The sequence below is a fragment of the Neomonachus schauinslandi genome, chromosome 10 (genome assembly GCF_002201575.2).
Source record: "Neomonachus schauinslandi chromosome 10, ASM220157v2, whole genome shotgun sequence".
Lineage (NCBI taxonomy): Eukaryota > Metazoa > Chordata > Mammalia > Carnivora > Phocidae > Neomonachus > Neomonachus schauinslandi.
The window spans coordinates 120,517,337-120,544,200 of record NC_058412.1 but is presented as its reverse complement, the minus strand read 5'-3'; the positions used below and the strand labels follow the sequence as shown (position 1 = coordinate 120,544,200).

Below are 26,864 nucleotides of genomic sequence, written 5' to 3'. Positions count from 1 at the left end.
TTGGCTGTCTCCACACAGTAAGTGCTAGGTCTTTAGGATTCCTTGAATATCCTACGCATTGATTACACTGGCTTTGCTTGCAGCATCCCTGAGTTTCTCAATGTTTCACTTGTCACTCATTCTTGGGAGGACACATCATTTTGCTTATTATCTTAGAGATTTTATCATCTATATGTTCTCCAAGCACCTTTGATATTTCCCAGGTCCTTCCTCCATAGACCTATTTTAGAAGCTTTTATTTTCTGAACTGTATTTACTAATTAATCATTTGTTAGTTTTACTTGTATATTTTTCCACGAACGTAACTACCCCAATGAATTTCTGATTGGCAGACAGAGCTAACATGAGAGGGTCTAATTCCAGCCCAAAGCCAGAGATTCGGTGTCCTCCACTCCACGACAACAATGTGATTCCCTTAGGCTTTCAAAGATGTTGGCAATATCTCATTGGCTTCTCCTGCCAACTTTATGGACCCCACTTTGGAAATCACTGATCTGCCTGGAGTCCATTTCCCCTCATTTTGCACATCAGGAAGCTGAGGTCCAGGCAGGAAAAAGGATTTATCCAAAGCCCCATAACCCATCACTGACTTGGGCCCAAGGCCCTCTGCTAGGGATTGTGAAGATTTTGGTCACCATTTAAACAATAGGATTTCCAGGGCCCTCGTGCCTGATAGTCCCTGACTGGTACCTGGGTTATGGAGCAGGAAGGAATGTTCTTTGGTTTAAAACAAACAAGCGCTCTATAAAAACTGAGTCACCCAGTTCTGAGGCTCCCACCGTGGAAAGTCTGAGAGTTCAGGTGATGCTAGGCCAGGTAGAAAGGTGAGGGAGGATGAGACCAAGAACAGTGCATTCCCATGGAACTTCTAGAAGTGAGAGAGGCAAGCAAGTCTGTCATCCTCCCAGGACAAAAGCAGGGGTGATGTTTCAGGGATGTCTTTTGTTGTCATTGTGCCTGCAAGGGAAATAGCAAGCATCGATATCCCCATTTTTATCTCGGCTTGTGAAAACAGCCTAACATGCTGGGAAAACCCACAGAACACCCAAGTCTATGTCTCTGAGAGCCTCAAGTCTGACTTTGCAAGGGGCTGTGTTTCTGTTCCAGTGGGAGTAACAGTAGAATAAGAAGTCTGGGCCTGTGAGACCTGACTTCAAGTTCTAGCCCTGCCACCTACTTGCTACCTTAAGCCAGTTTCATAACTTGTACCAAGTCTCAGTGTGATCATCTATTACATTCATGAAACCCAGAGGTCAGCTAAGTTCACTCTGTCCTTGAAGATTTCATTGAGATGGGCTCTGTTTCCTCTTCCCCATCCTGTGGCCAAGTCCATTGTCTACCCCACAGATTTCTGGGAATTGCAAGGGAGTCCTGTTTGCATGTATACTTCCCAGTTCCTGCTCGGGCCTTACTGGAGGCAAGGTGGGATTGGAATGCCAGTAATGCCCATGACCAGAGGTTGAACATTGCATATCCTCATTCTTAACCCCCCCACCTTGCCTCCTCACCCTTGGCGTGTGGCAGCACGTCTCCCGCCTCCCCACTCTGTTGCCCAAACCACTTCCTGCCTCTACCTCTCCTCCCATGCCTCTCCTAGTGATGCCACCTTCCACGCAAAAGTTGCGCCTTTCTTAAGCTGTACAGTTGCACTTTTTTAACATACAGGGTTACATATAGTGAACATGCACTACTGTATTAGTTTGGTATTTATAATATAGCAGTTCAGCAAGGCCATAGGTTACTCGGTGCTCATCAAGTGTGTGCACTCCTGATCCCCTTCACCTTTTTCACCCAACCCTCACCCACCTCCCCTCTGGTAACCATCACTTTGTTCTGTATAGTTAAGGGTCTGCTTTTGGTTTGTCTCTTTTTTACTCCACTGCTCCTTTGTTCTGTGCCTTAAATTCCACATATGAATGAAATCATGTGGTATTTGTCTTTCTCTGACTTACTTTGCTTAGCATGATACTCTCTAGATCCATCCATGTTGTTGCAAATGGAAGGATTTCATTCTTTTTTATGTGTGAATAATATTCCATATATATACTACTACTTTATCCATGCATCTATGGATGGAGATGTAGGCAGCTTCCATAATCTGGCTATTATAATTAATGCTTAATAAACATCAGGTGCATGTATTCCTTTGAATTATTTTTTTTATTCTTTGGGTAAATACCCAATAGTGCAATTACTGAATCATAGGGTAGTTCTATTTTTAACATTTTGAGGAACCTCCATACTGTTTTCCACAGTGGCTGTACCAGTTTGCATTCCCACCAACAGTGCACGAGGGTTCCCCTTTCTCCACATCCTTGCCAACACCTGTTATTTCTTATGTTTTTGGTTTTAGCTATTTTGACAGGTGTGAGGTGATATCTCATTGTGCCTTTTATTTCATTTCCCTGATGATAAGTGATGTTGAGCATCTTTTTATGTGTCTGTTAGCCCTCTGAATGTCTTCTTTGGAGAAATGTCTGTTAAGTCTTCTGCCCACTTTTAATTGGATTGTTTTTGGTGTTGAGTTGTATAAAGTCTTTATATATTTTGGATACCAACCTTTTATCAGATAGGTCATTTGCAACTATCTTCTCCCATTCAGCAGATTGACTTTTGGTTTTGACTGTTGGTTGTTTCCCTTGCTGTGCAGAAGCTCTTTATTTTGACGTAGTCCCAATAGTTTATTTTTGCTTTTGTTTCCCTTACCTCAGGAGACATATCTAGAAAGATATTGTTATGGTTGATGTCAGAGAAATTACTTCTTGTGTTCTCTTCTAGGATTTTTATGGTTTCAGGTCTCACATTCGGGTCTTTGATCAAATTAGAAGTTAGTTTTTGTCTATGGTGTAAGAAAGTGGTCCAGTTTCATTCTTTTGCATGTTGCTGTCGAGTTTTCCTGATAGCATTTCTGAACAGACTGCCTTTTTGCCGTTGGATATTCTTCCCTTTGTTAAAGATTAACTGACCATATAATTGTGGGCTTATTTCTGGATTTTCTGTTCTGTTTCATTGATCTACATGTCTGTTTTTGTACCAGTACCATACTGTTTTGATTACTACAGTTGTTTAATGTAACCTGAAGTCTGCGGTTGTGATGCCTCCAGCTTTGCTCTGCTTTTTCAAGATTACTTTGGCTATTGAGGATCCTTTGTGGGTTCCATAAAATTTTAGGATTATTCTAGTTCTCTGAAAACTGCTATTGGTATTTTGATAGGGATTGCATTAAATGTGTTCATTGCTTTGGGTACTATAGACATTTTAACAATATCGGTTCTTCCAGTCCATGAGCACAGAATATCTTTCCATTTCTTTGTGTCATCTTCAATTTCTTTCATGAGTATTTTATAGTTTTCAGAGGACATGTCTTTCACCTCTTTGGTTAGGTTCATTCCTAGGTATCTTATTATTTTGGGTGCTATTGTAAATGGGATTGTTTTCTTAATTTGCTTTCTGCTGCTTCATTATTGGCATATAGAAATGTAACAGATTTCTGTCATTGATTTTGTATCCTGTGACTTTACTGAAGTCATTTATCAGTTCTAATAGTTTTTTTTTTAATTCAATTAGCCAATGTATAGTAGTATATCATTAGTTCTAATAGTTTTTATGGTGAAGTCTTTTGGCTTTTCTTATATATAGTATCATGTCACCTGCAAATAATGAAATTTTTACTTCTGCCTTACCAATTTGGATAGCTTGCTGTAGCTAGGACTTCTAGTACACTGCTGAATAAAAGTAGTGAGAGTGGGGAAAAAAAAAAGTGGTCAGAGTAGACCTCCTTCTTGTGGTCCTGAACTTAGTGGAAAAGCTCTCAGGTTTTCCCCATTTAAAATGATGTTAGCTGTGAGTTTTTCATATAAGGTCTTTATTATGCTGAGATTTGTTCCCTCTAAATCTACTTTGTTGAGGATTTTTATCATGAATGGATATTGTACTTTATCAAATGTTTTTTTCTGCATCTGTTTAAATAATCATATGGTTCTTATCCTTTCTCTTATTAATATGATGTATCACATTCATTGATTTGCAAATATTAAATCACCCTTGCATCCTGGGAATAAATCCCACCTGATTTTTGTGAATGATTTTTTTAGTGTATTGTTAAATTCAGTTTGCTAGGATTTTGTTGAGGATTTTTGCATCTGTGTTAATCAGGGATATTGGCCTGTAGTTCTCTTTTTTTGTGGTGTCTTCATTTGCTTTTGGTATCAGGGTAATGCCGGCCTTATAGAATGAATTTGGAAGTTTTCCGTCCTTTTCTACTTTTTGGAATAGTTTGAGAATAGGTCTTAACTCTTCTCGAAATGTTTGGTACAATTCACTGTGAGAGCATCTGGTCCTGGGCTTTTGTTTGTTGGGAGTTTTTTGATTACTGGTTCAATTTTCTGGCTGGTAATTGGTCTGTTCAAATTTTCTGTTTGTTCCTGTTTCAGTTTTGGTAGTTTACATGTTTCTAGGAATTTATCCATTTCTTCTACATTGTTCAATCTGTTGGCATATAATTTTTCATCATAGTCTCTTACAGTCCTTTGTATTTCTGTGGTGGTGGCATATAATTTTTCATCATAGTCTCTTACAGTCCTTTGTATTTCTGTGGTGGTGTTATTTCTCCTCTTTTGCTTCTAATTTTGTTTGAGTCTTTTTTTTTTCTTTTGATGAGTCTGGCTAGATGTTTATCAATTTTGTTGATCTTTTCAAAGAACCAGCTTCTGGTTTCATTTTTTTAGTTTCTGTATCATGTATTTCCACTCTAATCCTTTTATGATTTCCTTCCTTCTGCTAGTTCGGGGTTTTATTTTTTCTTCTTTTTCTAGCTCCTTTAGGTTGTAAGGTTGGGTTATTTCTTTGAGATTTTTCTTGCTTCTTGAGGTAGGTATGTATTTTCATGAACTTCCCTCTTAGAATAGCTTTTGCGGCATCCCAAGGGTTTTGGGCTGTTATGTTTTCATTTTTGTTTCCGTGTACTTTTTTATTTGTTCTTTGATTTCTTGGTTAAACCATTCATTGTTTAGTAGCATGTTATGTAACTTCCATGTTTTTGTGGTCTTTCCAGATTTTTACTTACGGTTGATTTCTAGTTTCATAGCATTGTGGTCAGAAAAGATGCATGGTATGACTTTGATCTTTTTAAATTTGTTGAGGCTTGTTTTGTGGGCTAATATGTGATCTATTCTGGAGGATGTTCTGTGTGCACTTGAAAAGAATGTATATTCTGCTGTTTTAGAATAAAATGTTCTGAATATATCTGTTAGATACATCTGGTCTAGTGTGTCATTCAAACCCCCTCTTTGCTTGTTCATTTTCTGTTTGGATGATCTGTCCATTGATACAAGTGGGGTGTTAAAGTCCCGTAGTATTACTGTATTATTATCAATTAGTTCCTTTATGTTTGTTATTGTTTTATGTTATTTGGGTGGTCCCATGTTGGGTGCATATATATATCTTCTTGTTGGATTGTCCCCTTTATTATTATATAGTGCTCTTCTTTGTCTCTTTTTATTTGTTTTAAAGTCTATTTTGTCTGATATAAGGATGGCTACCCTGGCTTTCTTTTCACACCCATTTGCATGATAGATGTTTCTCCATCCCCTCACTTTCAATCTGTAGGTGTCTTGAGGACTAAAATGAGTCTCTTATAGGCCCCATACAGATGGGTCTTCTTTCTTTATCCATTCCACCATGCTTTGTCTTTTGATTAGAGCATTAATCCATGTATAGTCAAAGTGATTTTTGATATATATGTATGTATTGCCATTTTGTATTTGTTTTGGGTTGGTTTTGTAGATTTTCTCTGTTTCTTTCTTCCCTGGCTCTCTTCTCTCACAATAAGTTGCTTTCTTTAGGATATATTTAGATTCCCTTCTCTTTATTTTTTGCATATCTATTACTGCTTTTTGATTTTTGATTTGTGGTTATCATTAGGTTTATATATGACATCTTCTACATATAACAGTCTATATTAAGGTGATGGTTGTTTAAGTTTGAACACATTCTTTACCCCTCTCCTCCCCACATTGTAGGTTATGGTGTCATACTTTACATCCTTTCATTTTGTGAGTCATTTGACGGATTTTTACAGATATACTTATTTTTACTGCTTTTGTGCTTCCTAATTTTCTTACTCTTACTTATGGTCTCTCCTTTCCACTCAATGAGTCCCCTTTAACATTTCTTTAGGGCTGATTTAGTGGTCATGAACTCCTTTAGCTTTGGTTTGTCTGGGAAACTATTTCTCTCTCTTTCTGTCTGAATGATAGCCTTGCTGGATAGAGTATTCTGGGTGGCAGATTTTTCCATTCAGCACTTTGAATATATTATGCCACTCTCTTCTGGCATGCTAAGTTTCTGTTGAAAAATCTTCTAGCTTTATGGGTCTTCCCTTGTAAGTTACTTCTTTTGTCTTGCTGCTTTATCACTACTTTTTGTTTTAATTACTAGGTGTCTTGGTGTGGTCCTCCTTGGGTTGATTTTGTTGGGGGATCTCTGTGCCTCCTGGGTCTGGGTATCTGTCTCCTTCCCCAGATGAAGGAAGTTTTTAGCTAGTATTTCTTCAAATAAATTTTCTGCACCCTTTTCTCTCTTCTTCTGTTGTCCCTGTTATTAAGTTTGATGGAGTTGCTGAGTTCCCTAAGTCTATTTTTATTTTGTATAATTTTTTCTCCCACCTGCTCAGCTTGATTACTTTCCATGACTCTGTCTTCCAGGTCACTAATTCATTCTTCTGGTTCCTCTAGCCTGTATTTATTCCATCTAGTATATTTTTAGTTTCATTTATTGTGTACTTCACCTCTGATTTGTTCTTTTTTTTATCTCATTGTTAAGGGCCTCACGGATGTCCTCCACTTTTTTCTCAAGTCCAGTGAGTATCTTTATGACCATTACTTCAAATTCTCTATCAGGCATACTACCTATCTCTGTTTCACTTAGGTCTCTTCCTGTGGTTTTGTCCTGCTTTTTCATTTCTGTTTCCTAATTTCGTCTGCCTCTTTATGTCTGTTTCTCTGTGTTATGAAAGTCAGCTACATCTCTTATTCTTAAAAGTAGTGGGCAGGGTGAGCACTTTTAACAAGGTGGCACTGGTCCTTTGCCAGAGGGAATGTGTCTCCACTGCTGAGACCGGGGCCAATCCACAAAGCACGCACAGGCAGTACCCACAAGTTGTGGGCACTGGTTCTTTTCCACAGGGGATGAGCCACTGCTGCTGAGACCAGGGTGGCTGGGGCTGTTGCACAAAGTGTGCCTGGGTGGGGCATACAGTTTTAACAAGGTGCATGTGTCCTCTGCAGGAGGCCCAGCTTCCACCATTGCTGCCAAGACTGAGGCCTTGCAAAGCACACAGTCAGTCAGAAGACATGGTGTTGGCAAGATTTGCAAGGTCTTCTCACTCTGGAAAGGCCAGATCTGCCAAAGCACAGGGGAGCAGGGCTTGGTGTAAGCAAGTTAGGTAGTTAATGTGGGTGCTGTGCTGGTTCCCACAGGTGGCCATGTGTTTATACTGGGGGGAGGGGTGGAGGAGGGAAATGACACCTGCCAGCTCCTTTGTACCCAGAGGGGTCTCCCTGCGAAGCCCACTCCTCTGGGACATGCTCTGAGATGAGTAAATGACAATCCAACCCATAGGCCCCTGGCATTTTCAAACTGCTGCTTCTAGGCTGGATCTCTGTGGGCTATCTCTTTAAGCCTGGGGACTCAGCTTCCTAACATCCTCTGGGCTTTCCCAGAGCCAAGCCTGCTGGTTTTTAAAATTCCAGGCTTTAAGTCACCCTAGTTGTAAGAACTCAGAAAATTCAGTTTGGTTTCCGGCCAGATGCTATGAGGATTCACCTTCCCCATGCCGGCTCCCTGTTGGGATAGTTTGTTTCTCTCCCCTCTCCTCACCCATAGCTTCCTCCCAAGGTTGGCCTGTGAATCAGTTTAGCTCCTACCTCATCTCCACCCTTCCTACCCTCTTCAGTGTGGCCTCTTCTCTACATTTAGTTGTGGAGTTTGTTCTACCAGTCTTCAGGTTATTTTCTGCATTATTTGCACTGATATGAGTGTTATCTAGTGGTATCCATGGGATGAGGTGAGCTTAGGGTCCTCCTATTACACCATCTTCCCTAGAAGTCCTTCCTGATCTCTCTCTTTCTCATGCTGGCCCTGAGACTTTGCCATCCACCCATTCTACTGTCCTTTGTAGATAGTCTAAACTCCTACCCTTCCTCCCTGGAAATAGACTCCGGTGCAACTGTCATAAGTTCCCCCAATACATAGAAAGCGCATTATTCACCCATTGAGAAAGATGTGCTTTGATCACCAGCCATGTGCCTTTCGCTCTCTGCCCCTTGCTTTGTACGTGCCACCTCGCCCTCAATCTGTCTTCCTTAACTGGCCAATTATACGTTTTAATTCTTTATAGATTTTAAAGGAATTTTATATCAGGGCACCTGGGTGGCTCAGTCAGTTAAGCATCTTCCTTCAGGTCAGGTCATGATCCCAGGTTCCTGGCATTCAGCCCCACATTGGGCTTTCTGCTCAGCGGGGAGCCTTCTTCCTCTCCCTCTGCCTGCCGCTCCTCCTGCTTGTGCGTACTCTTTCTGTGTCAAATAAATTAATTTAAAAAATAAGGGAATTTTATAATCACTGATCTAAATTTTGAAACCAATTCAGGTGACTTTCATATTTTTCTCTTAGAAATACTAATTCAACTTCACTTTTAAGTGGCCCAGGACTGATTTCCCCTACTACGAACCTTGATAAGTCTTTCATTTCTAAAGCTGTGTTATTACTTGGCCTTTCCATTTTATCAAAGTATTGTTTAATTAACAAAAGGCATAACTAAGGTACACTGAAATGTGCTTTTAAATTGTTTATTCCAAAAATAGGCCCATATCCTAGTTTTCATTCAACTCATCAGAGTATGTTTATTTCAGTGACTAACAAGCTTTCTGATTCCATCAGCAAGATAATGATGTTCAACAGTGAGGCTACCTCCACATTTGTTATATTTCACATGTGAATTTGCACTCCCAAAGGACATGTTTTCATGGCCCAAACAGCTATGGAGATCACTAGGTGGAATAACGTATGTCATCTGTTCCAGGGCTGTCCACCCACGCTTGGTTTAACTTGTTCTGACAATAAATAGCAAAAGCCCCTCTGCTTTTCTGGAAGAAGCATGGGCATTTCTAAATCATATACAGCAAATGGACCGGCTTCTCCTCCCAGGTGTGATCAGCAACATTGGCTGTATCTGCAGTGGTGAAGGCTTCCCTTTGAGAAGGCAATATCATCCCTCCCCAGACTACTGGGTAAGAAACGGGAGTGGGGTGCCAGGACATGAAGTGGGAAAGGGCCATTGATCCAGACTCTAGGTTAGAGGATTGGAACCTATTCTTGGAGAAAGCCACTTCAAAAGGTTTTCAACTAAATTAAAAAAAAAAAATGCCAAAGTTGCATTGAGTGTGCATGCAGCCCCAGGTCAGCTGGGTTCTCATGGTCTTAGAGGCAAGTGGGCCTCCTTGAACCCTGGCCATTTTCCAGGGCCTTAAGAAACCCCAGGTCTCCTAGGAGCTTGGGAAGATGGCAGAGTAGGAGGACCCTGTCCCACATTTTCAACTAGGTATCCTCCACATCCCAAGTCAACAAATCAGAGAGTGATCCAAAGACTGGCAGAACAAACTTCACACCTAAATATAGACAAGAAGCTGCATCTGAAAGGTTAGGAAGTGACGTCAGAAAGGCAAAGGAAGATGGCCCTCAGGACAGAGGGAGCTGTATGTGCAGAGAGCAAAGAAATGAGCCCTGGCACTAGGGAACTCACCAAGGGAAGACTAAGCTCCATAACATTTGGCTTTAAAAACCAGAGGGGCTGGGGCGCCTGGGTGGTTCCATCAGTTAAGCATCTGACTCTTGATTTCAGCTCAGGTCATGATCTCAGGGTCCTGAGATCAAGCCCTGAGTCAGGCTCCACACGTGGAGCCTGCTTAAGATTCTCTCCCTCTCCCTCTTCCCCTCCCCACCCCTGCTTGTGCTCTCGCTCTAAAATACATTTGTGTGTGTGTGTATATAAAATAAAAACCAGAGGGGCTGAATTCTGTGAGCTTTAAAAGTCAGCTGACTCAGCACTGGGTGAGCCAGGAGGATGAGTGAAAGCTGGGTCACCACCCTTAAAGAGACAGCAGCCTGCACTGAAAGGCAAATTAAAGTGGCAGTTTATAGAATACCGGGGCAAATGGGAAACATCTGTTCATACTAATTTTGGAGCATATTGTGGGACTTCTCTGAAACTGCGGGACCTGGCAGGCACCGTGTGCCTCCCCTGCCCCCCAGCATAAACACAGAGCCACCGGTGAGAGGCAGGGCTGGAGAGACCCTTGTGCCTGACATGGTGGCCGGGCACCACACCCCTGAGTTCTCCTGAGGACTCACCCACTCCAGGCCCGCTGGCCTCCACCCTAGACTCAGGGCAAATTTCGTTAAAGCTGCACATGTGCCCCAACCAGCCAGTAGGTGCACAGCAGCCTCAGTGTGCCAGGCACATCACCGTGCCCCCAGCTGCCACTCTGTGCCATAGCCAGCCACTGTCACATGCCCTGCCCTGCTGCACACCCACAGCCACCATCACACACAAGGCCCAGCTGTAGCCAGCCACTTTCATGCACCACTCCCAGCCTGACACCCCTGGCAGCCCTGGCCTGTGGTCCGCTCTGGCCTGGGCATGCGGCCCCAAGCTCCCACAGCATTTTAGGAGAGCCAGCATAGGACTAGTGGCCCAGCAAAAATTTTGCTAACACCACTGGCCCACTCCCAAGTTCCCCGGCAGCACACCCTCCCTGGAGCTACCACCAGAGAGCAAGCACAGACCACAACAGGCAGAGAGTCAGTGCAGACAACTGCACTGAAAGGAAAAGTGACCCAGACACAACAGCACAGCATAAGCAACAAATATAGGAAACTCTCCTTAAGTGCCAGGTTCTGGTGCACAGGGGATGCCGCACTACAGGTCACTCCAGACCTCTTCATATCATCACTACTTCGAGAAACGAGACACAGCTGACTTCCTTAACACAGAGAAACAGACACAAAGAGGCAGACAAAATGAGGAGACACAGAAATTTATCCCAAATGAAAGAAGAGGGCAAGGTCACAGGCAGAGATCTAAGCAAAACAGATATAAGTAACATACCTGATAGAAAATTTAAAGCAATGATCATAAGAATACTCACTGGACTTGAGGAAACAGTAGAGGACATCAGTGAAATATTTAACACAGAGGTAAGGAATAACATAGAGATAAAGGGCTAAATAAATGAAATGAGAAACATGCTTGATGGAATAAATATAAGGATGGAAGAAGCAGAGAAATGAATTACTGACTTAGAAGACAGATTACTGGAAAATAATCAAGCTTAACAAAAGAGAAAAAAAGTTATGCAAAACAAGAAAACTTAGAGAACTGACTCCATCAAACATAATAACATTCATATTATGGGGGTCCCAGAAGAAGAGAGAAGGGGGAGCAGAAAATTTATTTGAAGTCATAGCTGGAAATCTGGGGAAGGAAACAGATATCCAGATCCTGGAGGTACAGAGAACTCCCATCAAAATCAACAAAAGCAGATCCACACCAAGACATACTGTAATTAAAATGGCAAAATATGGTGATGAAGGAAAAACATTAAAAACAACAAAGGAAAAGAAGACAGTTACATACAAAGGAAATCCCAAAAGGCTAGCAGCAGCTTTTTCAGCAAAAACTTTGCAAGCAAGAAAGGAGTGGCATGATATATTCAAAGTGCTGAATGGGAAGAGCCCACAGCCAAGAATATTCTATCCAGCAAGGCTATCATTCAGAATAGAAGGAACAGCAAAATGGATCAAAATACATTTAAACTAAAGCACACAATTATGAAATTTCAGACATTTGAGAGAAAATATAAAAGCCCACAAGCCCCTGAAGAGAAAAACATATTTCATATAAAAGATCAAAGAGCACAAAGGCACTGAACTTAAGTAATAATGATATTGGGAGCCAGGAGCCAAAGGGGATTTGTCTTAGAATTCCCAGAGAATAAGATTTCCAATTTAAAAATCTAAACTCGGCTCTCTATTACAACTAAGGGTATCTAACAATATTTTTTCAAGTGTGCAGTGTCTCAAAATATCATCTTCCATTTAGCAGAATAAAGGAATAAATCAAAAAAGAATAAGACATACGAGCCAGAAAGCTAGAGATTGGTTAAGAGAGGCAAAGGGAGACTCCGGAATGACACCTGTCTTAGAGGACAGTCCAATAAAAAAAAAAAGCAACCTTCACTACAGACAACGTATTTAAATAGACTGAGAGAAGATTAACACTTCTACAAGCAAGTTTGCGTGTGAATTAAAAATGATTGTTCACATAGCTTACATAGGAATGGCAGTTGCATAGCTAGAGAAATATAACCCTGAATATTGAACTATATTGGAAAGTATGAGAGAGGGAACATGGGTGAGGAGGGACAGAGATTGGTAAATAAACTAAATTCTCATCTTCCAAAACGGGAAGTCAATAGATAAGTCCTACAACCAAAGTATTAAGAACTGAAACTACTCGTGTTATTTAGAAGTAGAAAGTACACCCCTGTAGAAACATGTAAGAGTAGATCCATGTTATGTAAATTAATAAATCCTTTTTTTCTTGCTTCAAAAAAAAAAAAGAATAGAAGGAGAGATAAAGAGTTGCCAAGACAAACAAAAACTAAAGGAGATCTTGACCACTAAAGAAGCTCTGCAAGAAATATTAAAAGGGATTCTTTGAGTGGAAACGAGAGAACAAAAGTGACAGTATAAAGGTAGGAAACACAAACACAGTGAAAAATATTTCTGTCAAAAACCAGTCAAGGGACTCACAAAATAAAAGGATGTAAAATATGATATACCTAAAATGTGGGGAGGAGTAAAGAATGGGTTCAAACTTAAACGACCATCCATTTAATATAGACTGCTATATGCAGAAGAGGTTGTATACAAGCCTAATAGTAACCAAAAATCAAAAATCAATAACAAATATGCAAAAAAGAGAGAAAGGAATCCAAGTATATCACTAAAGAAAATCACACCAGATCAGAGAAATCTTCAGAAACAACTGCAAAACAAGTAATAAAATGACAATAAATACATATATCAGTATTTACTTTGGATATGAATGTACTAAATGCTCTGATCAACAGACACAAGATGACAAAGGGATAAAAAAAAGAAGACCCATCTATTTGCCGCTTACAAGAGATTCCTTTTAGTCCTAAAGACACCTGCAGATTGAAAGTGAGGGGATGGAGAAATATCTATCACGCAAAATGGATGTCAAAAGAAAGCCAGGCTAGCAATACTTATTTTGGACAATATAGACATGAAAACAAAGACTATAACAAGAGACAAAGACACTATGTAATAATAATGGGAACAATCCAACAAGAAGAGATAAGAATTAGCATGGAGGACATTAGGAGAAGGAAGGGAAAAATGGGGGGGGCGGGGAATTGGAGGGAGAGATGAACCATGAGAGACTATGGACTCCGAGAAACAAACAGGGTTTTAGAGGTGAGGGGGGATTGGTTAGCCCAGTGATTGGTATTAAGGAGGGCACGCACTGCATGGAGCACTGGGTGTTTACGAAAACAACGGATCGTGGATCACCACATCAAAAACCAATGATGTATTGTATGGTGACTAACATAACATAATAAAATTTTAAAAAAAAAGAGATAAAAATTGTAAACATACATGCAGCCAACATGAGACCAGCCAAATACATAAAACAATAACAAACAAAGAGGAACAAATTGATAACATAACAATAATAGTAGGGGACTTTAATACCCCACTTACATCAATGGACAGATCATCCAAACAGAAAATGAACAAGGAAACAGTGGATTTGAATAACACACTAGACCAGATGTATCTATCAGATATATTCAGGACGTTGCAGTCTAAAACAGCAGAATATACATTCTTTTCAAGTGCACATGGAACATTCTCCAGAATAGATCACATATTAGCCCACAAAACAAGCCTCAACAAATCAAGCATCTTTTCTGACCACAATGCTATGAAACTACAAATCAACCATAGGTAAAAATCTGGAAAGACCACAAATACATGGAGGTTAAATAACACACTACTAAACAATGAATGGATCAGCCAAGAAATCAAAAAGTACATGGAAACAAAAATGAAAACATAATGGTCCAAAACTTCTGGGATGCAGCAAACACTGTTCTAAGAGGGAAGTTATAGCAATACAGGCCAATCTCAAGAAGCAAGAAAAATCTCAAATAAACAACCTAGCCTCATCCCTAAAGGAGCTAGAAAAAGAACAACAAAACCTAAGAACCAGCAGCAGGATGGAAATAATAAAGATTAGAGCAGAAATAAATGTTACAGAAACTAAAAAAAATATTTGAACAGATCAATGAATCCAGGAGCTGATTCTTTAAAAAAATCAATAAAATTGATAAAATCACTAATGAGAGGAGAAATAACCAACACCACAGAAATACAATCATAAGATAATATGATTAAAAAAAAAACTATATGCCAACAAATTGGGCAACCTAAAATAAATGGATAAATTCCTAGGAACATGTAAACTACCAAAACTGAAGCAGGAAAAATAAAAAAACTTAAGACAATAACAGCAGAGAAATTGAATCAGAATCAAAACACTCCCAACAAACAAAAGCCCAGGATCTTCACAGGAGAATTCTACCAAACATTTAAAGAATTAATACCTATTCTTTTTAAACTATTATCAAAAATGGAAAAGGAAGGAAAACTTCCAAATTCACTCTATGAGGCAGCATTACCCTGATACCAAAACCAGACAGAGACACCACAAAAAAGAGAACTACAGACCATTATCTCTGATGAACATAGAAGCAAAAATCCTCAACAAAATACTAGCAAACTGAATCCAACAATACATTTAAAAAATCATTCACGCTGATCAAGTGGGACTTATTCCTGGATTGCAAGGGTAGTTCAATATTCACAAATCAATTGATGTGACATATCAGTAAGGGAAAGAATGAGAACCATACAGTCATTTCAATAGACAAAGAAAAAGCATTTGACAAAGTACCATTCATGAGTAGACTAAGAGGGAACATATCTCAACATAGTAAAGGCCTTACATGAAAAACCCACAGCTGACATCATACTTAATGGAAAAAACCTGAGAGCTTTTCCCCTAAGGTCAAGAACAAAACAAGAATGTCCACTCTCACCACTTTTATTCAACACAGTACTGGAAGTCCTAGCCACAGCAATCACACAACAAAAGGAGTAAAAGTCATCCAGATCAGTAAGGAAGAAGTAAATCTTTCGCTATTTGCAGGTGACATGATACTATATAGAGAAAACCCAGAAGACTCCACCAAAAACCTGCTAGAACAAATTCATCAATGTCGCACGATATGAAATCAATGGACAGAAATCTGTTACATTTCTATACACCAATAATGAAGCAGCAGAAAGACAAATTAAGAAAACAATCCCATTTACAATTACACCCAAAATAACAAAATACCTAGGAATGAACCTAACCAAAGAGGGTGAAAGACCTGTCATCTGGCAACCATAAAACACTCATGAAAGAAATTGAAGATGACACAAAGAAATGGAAAGATATTCTGTGCTCATGGATTGGAAGAACAAATATTGTTAAAATGTCTATAGTACCCAAAGCAATGTACACATCTAATGCAACCCCTATCAAAATACCAACAGCAGTTTTCACAGAACTAAAAAAAACAATCCTAAAATTTGTATGGAACCACAAAAGACCCCACCCCAATAGTCAAAGCAATCTTGTAAAAGCAAAGCAAAGCTGGAGGCATCACAACTCCAGACTTCACGTTATATTACTAAGCTGTAATAATCAAAACAGATGGTACTGGTACAAAAATAGATCAGTGGAACAGAATAAAAAAATTGAGAAATAAGCCCACAATTATATGGTCAATTAATCTTCAACAAAGCAGGAAAGAATATCCAGTGGTGAAAAGGACAGTCTCTTCAACAAATGGTGTTGGGAAAACTGGACAACAACATGCAAAAGAATGAAACTGGACCACTTTATTACACCACAGGCAAAATTAACTTCAAGTTTGATTAAAGACCTAAATTTGAGACAAGAAATCATAAATATCCTAGAGGAGAACACAGGCAATAACTTCTTTGACATCAGCCATAGCAACTTCTTTCTAGATAGGTTTCCCAAGGCAAGGGAAACAAAAGCAAAAAGAAGCTACTGGGACTTTATCACAATAAAAAGCTTCTGCACAGCAAAGGAAACAGTCAACAAAACTGAAAGACAATCTATGGAATGGGAGAAGATATTTGCAAATGACTCATCCGATAAAGGTTTAGTATCCAGAATATATAAAGAACTTATAAAACTCAACTCCCCAAAAATAATCCAATTAAAAATGGGAAGAAGACATGAATAGATATTTCTCCAAAGACATAGAGATGACCAAAAGACACATGAAAAGATGCTCATCATCACTCATCATCCAGGAGATATCACCTCACACCTGTCAGAATGGCTAAAATCAACAACACAAGATACAACAGGTATTGACAAGGATGTGAAGAAAGGGGAACCCTCTTGCATCATTGGAGGGAATGCAAACTGCTGCAGCCACTGTGGAAAACATATGGAAGTTCCTCAAAAAGTTAAAAATAGAACAACCCTAAAATCCAGCAATCACACTACTGGGTGTTTACCCAAAGAATAGAGAAACACTAATTCCAAAGGATACATGCGCCCATATGTTTATAGCAGCATTATCTACAATAGTCAAGATAATGGAAGCAGCCCAAGTGTCCATCGAATGATGAATGAATAAAGATGTGGTGTAGATATACAATGGAATATTATTCTGCCATAAAAAAGAATGAAATCTTGCCATTTGCAATGACATGGATGGAGCTAGAGAGTATTATGCTAAGCAGAATAAGCCAGTCAGAGAAAGACAAATACCATATGATTTTACTCATACGTGGAATTTAAGGGAAAAAAAAAAACAAGCAAAGGGAAAAAATAAGAGAGACAAATCAAGAAACAGACTCTTAACTACAGAGAACTGATGGTTACCAGAGGGAAGTGGGGGGGGGGCAGAGGGATGGGTGAAATGGGGGATGGGGATTAAGGACGCCACGTGTGATGAGCACCGGGTGATGTGTGGAAGTGCTGAATCATTATATTGTATACCTGAAACTAATATAACACTGTGTGTTAACTGGAATTAAAAAAAACTTCAAAAAAATAATACTAATTGACAGTTTAAAAAAAAAAAAAAGAAACCATAATCCTCCCTCCCCACGAATTCTGTCAATCACTGGTACTTATGTGCTCACAGTCAGGCTCCTCGGTTCACACATGTAACATCTGCCCCCCTTCTGTGTCACCTAGGTAACAAAGCTCAATTCCACACTGGTTTTCACAAGAAACCACCATGTGCATTGAGCCTTGTACATGCTATTATAAATTTACTGAATATTTAGGAGGTTGGGGGGACCACATGACTCAGTGAGTCACCTTCCACCCTTTCACTGGTTCTCCTATGCTCCCAACCTTTCTCATCGCCTGGGTCCCTCTTAATAAGAGCCCACAGCTCTCTCTCCTTGGACATGAACAACAGTGTCCCCATGTCCAGGATGCTGCCCACCTCCACTGCTACCCCAAGCTGGCTCAGCAGGAATTTTCACAAGGTCAGTCCTATGGGTATTATCCTAAGGAGAAATTTTCATAAGGGATACTAATTGGGGGGGGACCCCTTCACTTTATCCCCCTTGTTTGGGTGACCGTCCCCAGCACTGCCTGCTTACAATAGCTCACATTGATTGAGTACACACGAAAGATCTCTGTGCTAAGTAACACATTAAGATTCCCAACCACTCATAACCCAGAGAAGTTATAAGATGTGGCCAAGTCACTCAGCTAAAAGGCATCAGGGCTGGGATTTGAACTCAGGGTGCTTCAAGTGGGAGCCCCATTACCTTTAGCTATACTACGGACACAGGCCAAAATGGCAGCACCCACCGAGACACCATCCCAGTATTTGGACACCAGGACAGCCTTGAGCTAAACCACAGAGGACACTTGTTGGTGAGAACCCTTTCCAAGCCCTAAAGGATCACTGGGAACAGAACACTGGCTTCCCCCGTCTTTCTCCTGTTTCCCATACCTGGACTATGTAGGCCATCCTTGGCTGTGGGGAGACCTGATGATGCTTGGCAGCTCCAGCACCCCGTCTGCGCACACATCACTGGGCTGGATGTCGCCATGCTCCTGCTGGCACTCCGGTCTCGTGAATCCTCCCATCCTCAAGTGCGAGGATGGCTCCGATTTAGGATTAGAAGAACCCTGCACCCTTCCGCAGCCCTCTGGGCATCATGGGAACTGACCTGGAAAATCAAATGCAGAGAAGTGTCCCGAAATATAGGAGTCTTGTTTGAGGCACAGTAGAACCTATTAGCTTGAGAAATTGGTCTGGAAATCTTATTAAAAGAGACAAATCATTCTGCCTTCTCTCCGGACTGAAAATATTGGAGGTAATAGACTTTTTCCCTGATGCCTGGGACCCATGCACCTCCTGTCAGAATCACAGCCAACCTCTGGCAAGGCTCAATTCAATGCAGGTGATGAAGGCTCTTATTTTTTTTAATGGGCAGTTCTGATTAATTCTGATTTCTTTGGCTAGCCACCGCCTTACCTCTACGAGGCCCTCATTACTGTGAAGGTTGCAAGCCAGAAGAGCCAATGGCAAAGAGAAATCAAGTTCAGGTTGTGGGTTTGTCATTATTGCACAGCTCAGCGGGTAACTGTCCAGCACCCCCCCCACACACACACCCAGGTCCTTTCTCAATGTGCTCAATTAACCCATGATGGACACAGGAAAGCAAGGCACCATTGCATTATGAAACCTAGCCTTCCTATGCTCATCTTTGCTATTTAAGAGGAATGATAAGAAGAATCCTTCAAATGTATGTGTTAGCTATTATCATTATGGTGGTTATGTTTGCTGGACACTGATATGTTCCAGAATAATGTGACTCACCGGAATTTAGTGGATGCTTATTTCATGGCTGGCACTATGCAAAAGGCTTTCTTCACATGTTATCATCTCCTTTATCCTTAGAACAACCCTGTAGGTCAAGGGTTGGCAAACTTGCTCTGTAAAGGACCAGACAGGAAGTATTTTAGGTTTTGCAGGCTACTTTGGGTTATGCAAGGTATTCTCAATTACTCGTATCTGCCGTTGTCGTTTGAAAGCAACCACAGACAATACATAAATGAGTAAGTATGGCTGTATTTCATTAAAACTATATTTACAAAATCAGCCAACTGGCCCGGTTTAGCCTGTAAGCCATCGTGTGAACATGTTATTCCCAAGCTGCAATTTGGGCTCTTTTCTCTCTCCTATAATCCTCCTTCCTCCCTGCTCTTCCATTCTGGTTCTAGTTCTGGAGGAAAGATAGAATAAAGAGTTGTTTTTGCATGTGACTGGCCAGGGACAGTTGGCTGATCTCAACAAGAGGGAGAAGGATCATTTTCATGAAGATCCTGCATCCATGGTGGCCATAGGGGGGCCATCAGATATCCCTGGGAAATCCCCAGATTTCCCAACTCTGGGGCTATAGACCTGGACAGGGTCTATCTCCATGCCCCTTCAAAACTGGGGATTTGAGGAAGCATGCTTTGCCCCTCTCTGAGCCACAACCCCTGCCACCGACCTGAATATTCTTTCATCAACAGATAGAGGGGCATAAATTACTGTCTCACCTTGATGGTGCTATAAATGTAGGGAACAATTTAGGATCTTAAGGCAGGGTTTCTCAATCTCTGGTCTATGACATCATGTAGGATGGTTAGCAGCATCCTGGCCTCTACATGCTAGATGCCCATAGCAACTCCCAGGTGTGACCTTCAAAAATGTCTCCCAACATTGCCAAATGTCCCCCGGCTGACAAAACCACCTCTGGCTGAAAACCACTGTCTTTGGTCAAAGGGCAACCACTGCCTTTTGCCCTCAGCTGTAGGTCCTAACTCCCAATTCCAGAAAAATAGGAAAGATCACAGGCAGGATTTCTCAGCACCATGTCACATGATCTCTGGTGCAAGGTAAGCGTAACTGTCCCCATCTTACGTAGAAGAAAACAGGCCTGGGTCACAGCAAGTGAGCAGCAGAGCTAGGATGGGGACCCAAGCCTGTCGGATGCCAAGGCCTGTGTGTTTCTTAAACTAGTGATGATCTGATGATGAGAGGGACACTGGGATGGTTTTTCCGGAATGGGGAAGTTTGCCTGGATTCGCGTTGAACTAGAGACTGTACTTGCTCCTTCTAATCCTGCCAGCACTTCAAGGGAGGTATTATTCCCCCTTGCTTTACAGAGGAGGAAACTGAGGCCCAGCAACCCTAACAAAACCCTAACAAACAAACAAACCCTATGTTGAAATCAACATAGCAAAGATTTTTAAGTCCAGTGTTCCTGTGTTCAGAGCTTTGACTTTTTAACAACAAACATGGGTGGCTGCACCCCAACGGGGAAGTGGGGTCAAGTTTCCCACCTACTACTCTACCTTCCTAGCCAGCATGTTCTGCAGGCAGCAGGAAAGGGCTTGGTGATAAATGAGCCCAACGCCCACCACCCCTCCCTCGGCCTCTCTCTCTGACCTCTCCCTTGCCCCAGCTCTGTATGCAGTACTGGCCTGAGAAGACCTCCGGGTGCTACGGGCCCATCCAGGTGGAGTTCGTGTCCGCAGACATCGACGAGGACATCATCCACAGAATATTCCGCATCTGTAACATGGCCCGGGTAAGCATCCAGCCTGCCTCGGCTTCCTGTGCTGCTCCTCCCCAGCCCAGATGGAGGCGGTCCCCAGCCAGCCAGGAGTCTGTGCTGTGCTCTCCTGATCATCCCATCCTTGGGGAAGCGATGCTTCTGCCGACTCCGGCTTCAGACCCAACAATGGCTCCAGCGCTCAGAGACGCACGGGGAAACCTCCAGCCTGCCATCTGCCTCTTTCCTGACACGCTGTCTTATAGTCAGAACTGCTCAGAAATCAGTGCTTCCCCACTGTGCTGTGCTGTTTTGGCATGAGGTGACAGGGTCTTTGATTGGATCCAGTAAGCTTTGGGCTAGACCTTGAGAACACCAAGATGGAAAATAATTAGTTGCTTCCGTGGGGAAATTCACTGGCTAGGTGGAGGAGAAGTGGGTGGGAGGGAGCAGATGAGTAGTCTATGAAATAGCTAAAGAACGACTTTGGTCTTTACTGGGGGTCCCAGGGTGAACAGAACTCCATCTCTGCCCTCAGTTCACTGTCCAATGGGAAAGTGAGCTATGTTCTGGCATGTGAGCCTCGGGGGGAGAGATGAATTCTGCCCAGTAGAGTCAGGGAAGGCTTTTCCTAGAGAAAGGGACATTTGAGTTGCGTTTTGGAAACCAGTAGTTTTCCAAGGAGAAAGGGGGTACAGGGAAGTCATGGCAGGAGAATCCACGTGCACAAAGGTAGAAAGAGGAGTGTGTCCCCATGACGACATAGCGTTGACCCCATTCGGTCTGCTCCCACTCCAGTGCTGCAGCCCCAGGGCCTGTGAAGGGCTTGCATCCCTGGCAGAACAGCCCTAACGGCCTCTCTGTTCTCAGCCTCAGGATGGGTATCGTATAGTCCAGCACCTCCAGTACATCGGCTGGCCCGCCTACCGGGACACACCCCCCTCCAAGCGCTCTCTGCTCAAAGTGGTCCGACGGCTGGAGAAGTGGCAGGAGCAGTACGACGGGAGGGAGGGGCGCACCGTGGTCCACTGCCTGTGAGTGCTATGGAGGGCTCTCTGGGGGTGGGTGACCAGTATCTGTCCTGGAGGATGCCACTGACCATGGGCATGCCTGGCTATACCACGTCTCAACATCCCTTAAAAGCCCAGGGGTGTGTATTCAAGGAATTACAATCTTTCATGGACTGGCGTTGCCCATCTGTTGCCCTGAACTAACTAAGGTTATGTGACATGTTATTGATGCAAAACCTGGTGGTCTTTCACAAACATCGGGTGTGGGCAGGCCGCCCCCCAGCACACCCAGTAGGGAGGTAAGCTCCACTCCCCACAGGAGGCATGATGTGTCCTGTTAGTCACAAGAAAGCTAGGACGAAATGGATTCCACTGACCAGATCCTCCAATTATTTCCTAAAGAAGGAAAAGAAGAAAGAGAGGGGCAGGTGTTGATTGAGTTTGATGCCAGACGTTTTAAGTGAATCTTAAAATACCATCTGCGAGGTAGGTGTAATCATGTAGTAAAAAACAGGCACAGACAGGGGAAGGGACCGGGCAGTTAAGAGAGGAGCTTTGATTTAAAGCCACTGGCCTCCAAGCTAATGTGCCATCTGCTAACCCACACTGCTTCTGAGTAAACCAAAGGACCCATCCACCACGTCACCTTGTGGGATCATCTCTTGCTACGGGCGTAGTGGGCACACAGGGACATGGGGAGCCTGTGGAGCGGATTGATGGCTATGAAGGGCCCTGGGAACTCTGTTTCCCAGAGCTCAGTGGGCTCAGGTGGGCTGTGTTTATACTTCCACTGCTGGGGCATGCTGGAATCTCTACCACCTATCTTAAAATGGGCGTGGCTGGGGCACAGGGGTTCCCAAATAGACCTTGATGCCCAGTGGAGGTCAGGACCCTTAGGGGACTAGGGCTAACAAGCTGTCATCAAGAAAGTCACTTAATTGAGTGAGCCTCAGTGTCCTCATCCATCCAGTGGGTATGTTGAATTAGGTCATCTTAAGACCCTATCGTGCTTTGGTAGGAAATAGAGAAAAAATACAATTCATCTACCAACATACAGACCCACAATATCATGGTAGCAAATATGCACCTGTTGTAAAAGTGATTACTTCCGAGAACCTGTGTCAGAGTCTGCCAGAGGAGTATAAAATGACCTCAGAGAAGGATCCCGCAAAGATCTCAGACCCAGAACACATGTGTAACCCCAGCCGTAACAGCCGTATGTGCAACATCTGACTGGCAACCGTCACTTTGCTGCCTAGAACGTGGAGGTTGGGGGGAGGTGACGGAGCGGGCCCTGCTCTCTCAAAATGTCATGTCAGAGGACTTGGGAGCAAGCTCTTTCCTTTTCGGAGTAAATATTTCTGGGGCCAGCAGAGGCATTAATAACACCTTACTGACCTCAGAATCGAGTTCAGTCTTTACAAAACCAGCTTATTGTTCCCACCTTTCAAACAAGTGGTGCATTCACGTGTCAGGAAAACCAGACAGGCACACGCACACACAGCTTAAGGCCACCACCTATCACAATCCTTTCTTCTCCAAGGACGCAAATCACGAACCAGGGACCAGGAAGATGCCGTGAGCTGTGTCACGCCGATGGGCGCTATCAGCCAAACCAAGCTGGTTCTGCCCACATCCTAGAACCTGGCAACTGGTTCCCTGCCAACGAGCCCCTGCCCCCTCCAGGTCCCTCCCGCACACTCAGGTGGCCTCCCCTGTAGCCCACAGCCACACCCGTCCCCATCCGGGTCTCAGTCCACCAGGCCCTGGGATACCTGTGCCCACTCACCTCTTCCTCTTGGACTCTGTCATTCTTGCTTCGGAAAGTACTGAACCCTCCTCCTTCTGGGGGGGGGGGGTCCGTTCTTCCTCCTCTGCAGGTGATTGTTTTTTTAGCCCACTTTTTGGAAGGAGTACTTTTTTATCCAGGTCCCCCCTCGCCAAGGTGACCCACAGTTTGAACCCAAGGAAAGCACAGGCATGCCCTCCTATCAATGGGGACCGTGGCATCCTCGGAGGCCAGACACAACAGACACCAAAATGCAGGCACTGGCCAGTGAATGGAGGGCAACTGTCTGTACCTGAAACATCTGCTTGTTGGGTGTCCTGTAGATAAAACATCTGGGAAACCGAGCACCTTAGTTTCCATCCAGATGTTCTTTAGACATAGGCCATTACATGCAATCATTAGTTGCCCTTGGCAACACGCCCAGGAGTTCCAAATCAGGCAGATTCCTAAAGGGACTTTCTGTAAATAGTTGGAGGGGTGTTTCCACGAACATGAATTATGGAGCACCGGAAAGGAGAGACAGAGAGGTGACCTGCCAGGAGCCCTGGAGCTCTGCTCTCCCGATTGACAGGGTCTTGCTTAAACCAGGGTGCCCAGAGACCTATCATTTCAGGATAGAACATCTCAGACCTACCCCGCCCCACCTCCAAACCTAGGCTGGCTGACCTGAGGCTGTTTCTGTCCTTAGTGGATGGAAAGAACTAGAATGAAAACCACCTGGAACCTTCCACGGTCTTCACTGGATGTGTAGGTGCACCCAGAGCCTCCTTTTGGACAAGGATGCAGGCACCACACATACAAAGACACTTTCACACTGTTTGGGTCAGTGTGCCATGGGTGACTTTAACGTGCTCATAGAATCAAGGAAACATCGGGCTAATTGAATTCTCAAAGAGCATCTAGTCCAACCCCTCCATTATATGAATAGGAAAAGACTTGCCCAAAGTCAAAGCAGGTTCATGGCACCAACGGAACTCAAACCACTGAGGCTTTCACCATAGCCTGACTTTTGCACATACCAGGCCAGCCACTGCCCACTACTCCTGATGTGGTTTTAGGACCAGCAGGTGCCTGGGGGGTACCCAGGCATATCGCTCACCTCTGTCACTCTGTGTCTAGAAATGGGGGCGGCCGCAGTGGGACCTTCTGTGCCATCTGCAGTGTGTGTGAAATGATCCAGCAGCAAAACATCATCGACGTGTTCCACATTGTGAAAACGCTGCGTAACAACAAATCCAACATGGTGGAGACCCTGGTGAGTGTCCCAGGAGGCTTCTACCATGGCAGGGGACTGACCCTAGTTCCCTGATCTGGAGAAGACAGCCTCAGATAGTAAAACACCCAACAGCTGGCTGCGTACAGAGTCCTGATGGGCCACAGCCTTTGTACACAGTTATTTCCTGCAAGGCAGCCCAAATACTCATCCTGATACACTAATCCTGATACCATAAATTCTGGCTTAGGAGAGTGTGCATTATATTTTCAATTCAGTCCAATCCTATTCTAATTAACGTATGCAACTTGCACGGCGTAAGCACAGGGCTCAGACACCGTGCGGAAAGGGATGGACAGTACGTGGGCGGGCAGAGCCCAGGTCATCAGGCCCACTGCACAAGGAACTTTGCTCCAAGAGTCTTAACCGACTTGAAGCGTGTTCCTACTCAAACTCGGGTCCACAGGCCAGCAATGTCAGCATCACCTAGGCAGGCCCCTGATAGAAATGCAGAATCCCAGCCCACTCCAGATTTACTCAGAGTCTGCATTTTAGAAAGATTCCTGGGTCCTTCATATGCACCTTACAGTCTGAGAGGCACTGGAGTCCAGAACGGTGAAAAGGAAAGGAATGACCCACTGGGCATCTGGGAAGGCGTGGGTGTAAGTAGGCATGGGGCAGAACTTGGGGGGATGTCCAGATACGGATAATTACGTGGGTAATTTTGAGTTGACTGTTAGTATGGATGTAGATAAAGTTTCCTCCAAAATCTGTGTCTCTAACCTAAATGCATTTCCCCTTTCCTTTTCATCTCTCTCTCTTGCCTCCTCTACTCCCTCTCTGCCTCTCCCCCTCTCAGGAACAGTATAAATTTGTATATGAGGCGGCACTGGAATATTTAAGCTCCTTTTAGTCCGATGGGATGGGGAGCCTGCCGGAGCCCAGAGGCTGCTGCAGCCAAGCCCCCTTTTCTGTGAATGGCAGTGACTGGGCTCAGGGGCTAAGAGGCGGCACCCTGCCCAACTCCAAGGAGAAGACTGTGGTCCTGTGTTCCGTGGTGGGCTCTGCACCTTCCAAGGGGTCTCCTGTAGCTGTGGGAGATGCTGCTCTGAAAGGCCCAGGCTTCCCTTCCACACCCAACCAGCTGGGACCACAGGCCCATGCACAAGTGCGCCCATGGCAAGGCCCTGGATTTTTCCGTTCCCAGACCTCCTGCTTTTGCTCTTTTCAAGTTTGTGAATCTCCTGGCAAGCCGGCTGTGTGAGTGTTGGGGAGTGACAGCCTCAGCAGCACGTCCCTGCCCTAGTTGTCCTTGGGAGTGGAGGGGGTGTGGGTTCTACTCCTCCATGCTGTCATGGAAATGACTGGGCTCTTGGGGGTCCCTGCACTGCTGCCCCTTGTAGTCTCCTTCAGGGATCTCTGGCGCTGGACACCTGCCGGTCTGGATCAGTGTGAACCTCGGGATGCTCCCGACACCACAGCAGAGGCCCCCATTCTCACACCTAACCTGCATGGGGCTTGGCCCGATACCATTCTGTACCCCTCCCCTAGCCTAGGCCTTGACCCGTCATTCACTGGCCAGCCCACTGTGTCCAGCCTTTGATAAAGGTTCTCTTTGCTTTTCGTAATCAGTGGGACGGGGGAGCATGGAATTTTGCTGCTCTTCCTTGTCTTTGTGAAAAGGAACCATCTCTCTGGGGCAGGGCTCTGGCTGACCTTGTGTCTTTCGGGTGGTGGATAAGATTTGATTATTTTCCAAAGTGCATATGAAAAGAAACTTTCTTTGGGGGTGTAAAATCTTAGTCTGTTATGCCAAAATAAAAGAGAGAGGGAAGTTTGGATGTGTAACTATAAGACAAATCTCTCGGGCCTCTAATCTTTCCTGGCAATGTCCTTAAAAGATCCCACCCTGGAACAACACTGCTACTGAGCAAGGGAGACAGGCTCATCTGAGGACGGTCCCTTCAGTTTGTGGGGCAGATAGAGTGCCAGCTTTGTGCATCATCTTGAATCTCCAAATTTGAACTCCCTCCTAGAG

The 26,864-nt window shown here is 43.5% G+C and overlaps 1 protein-coding gene across 1 annotated transcript in view; it reads left to right on the top strand.

The window, feature by feature from the left end:
• Positions 1–25,739, top strand: part of PTPRT (protein tyrosine phosphatase receptor type T) — an 831,114-nt gene extending 805,375 nt beyond the window's left edge. The window contains exons 29-32 of the mRNA XM_044919044.1: positions 20,725–20,850; positions 21,685–21,848; positions 24,733–24,868; positions 25,686–25,739. Of these exons, the coding sequence (XP_044774979.1) occupies positions 20,725–20,850; positions 21,685–21,848; positions 24,733–24,868; positions 25,686–25,739 (480 nt within the window). The remainder of the gene's footprint in view (positions 1–20,724; positions 20,851–21,684; positions 21,849–24,732; positions 24,869–25,685) is intronic.
• Positions 25,740–26,864: the final 1,125 nt, after the last annotated feature.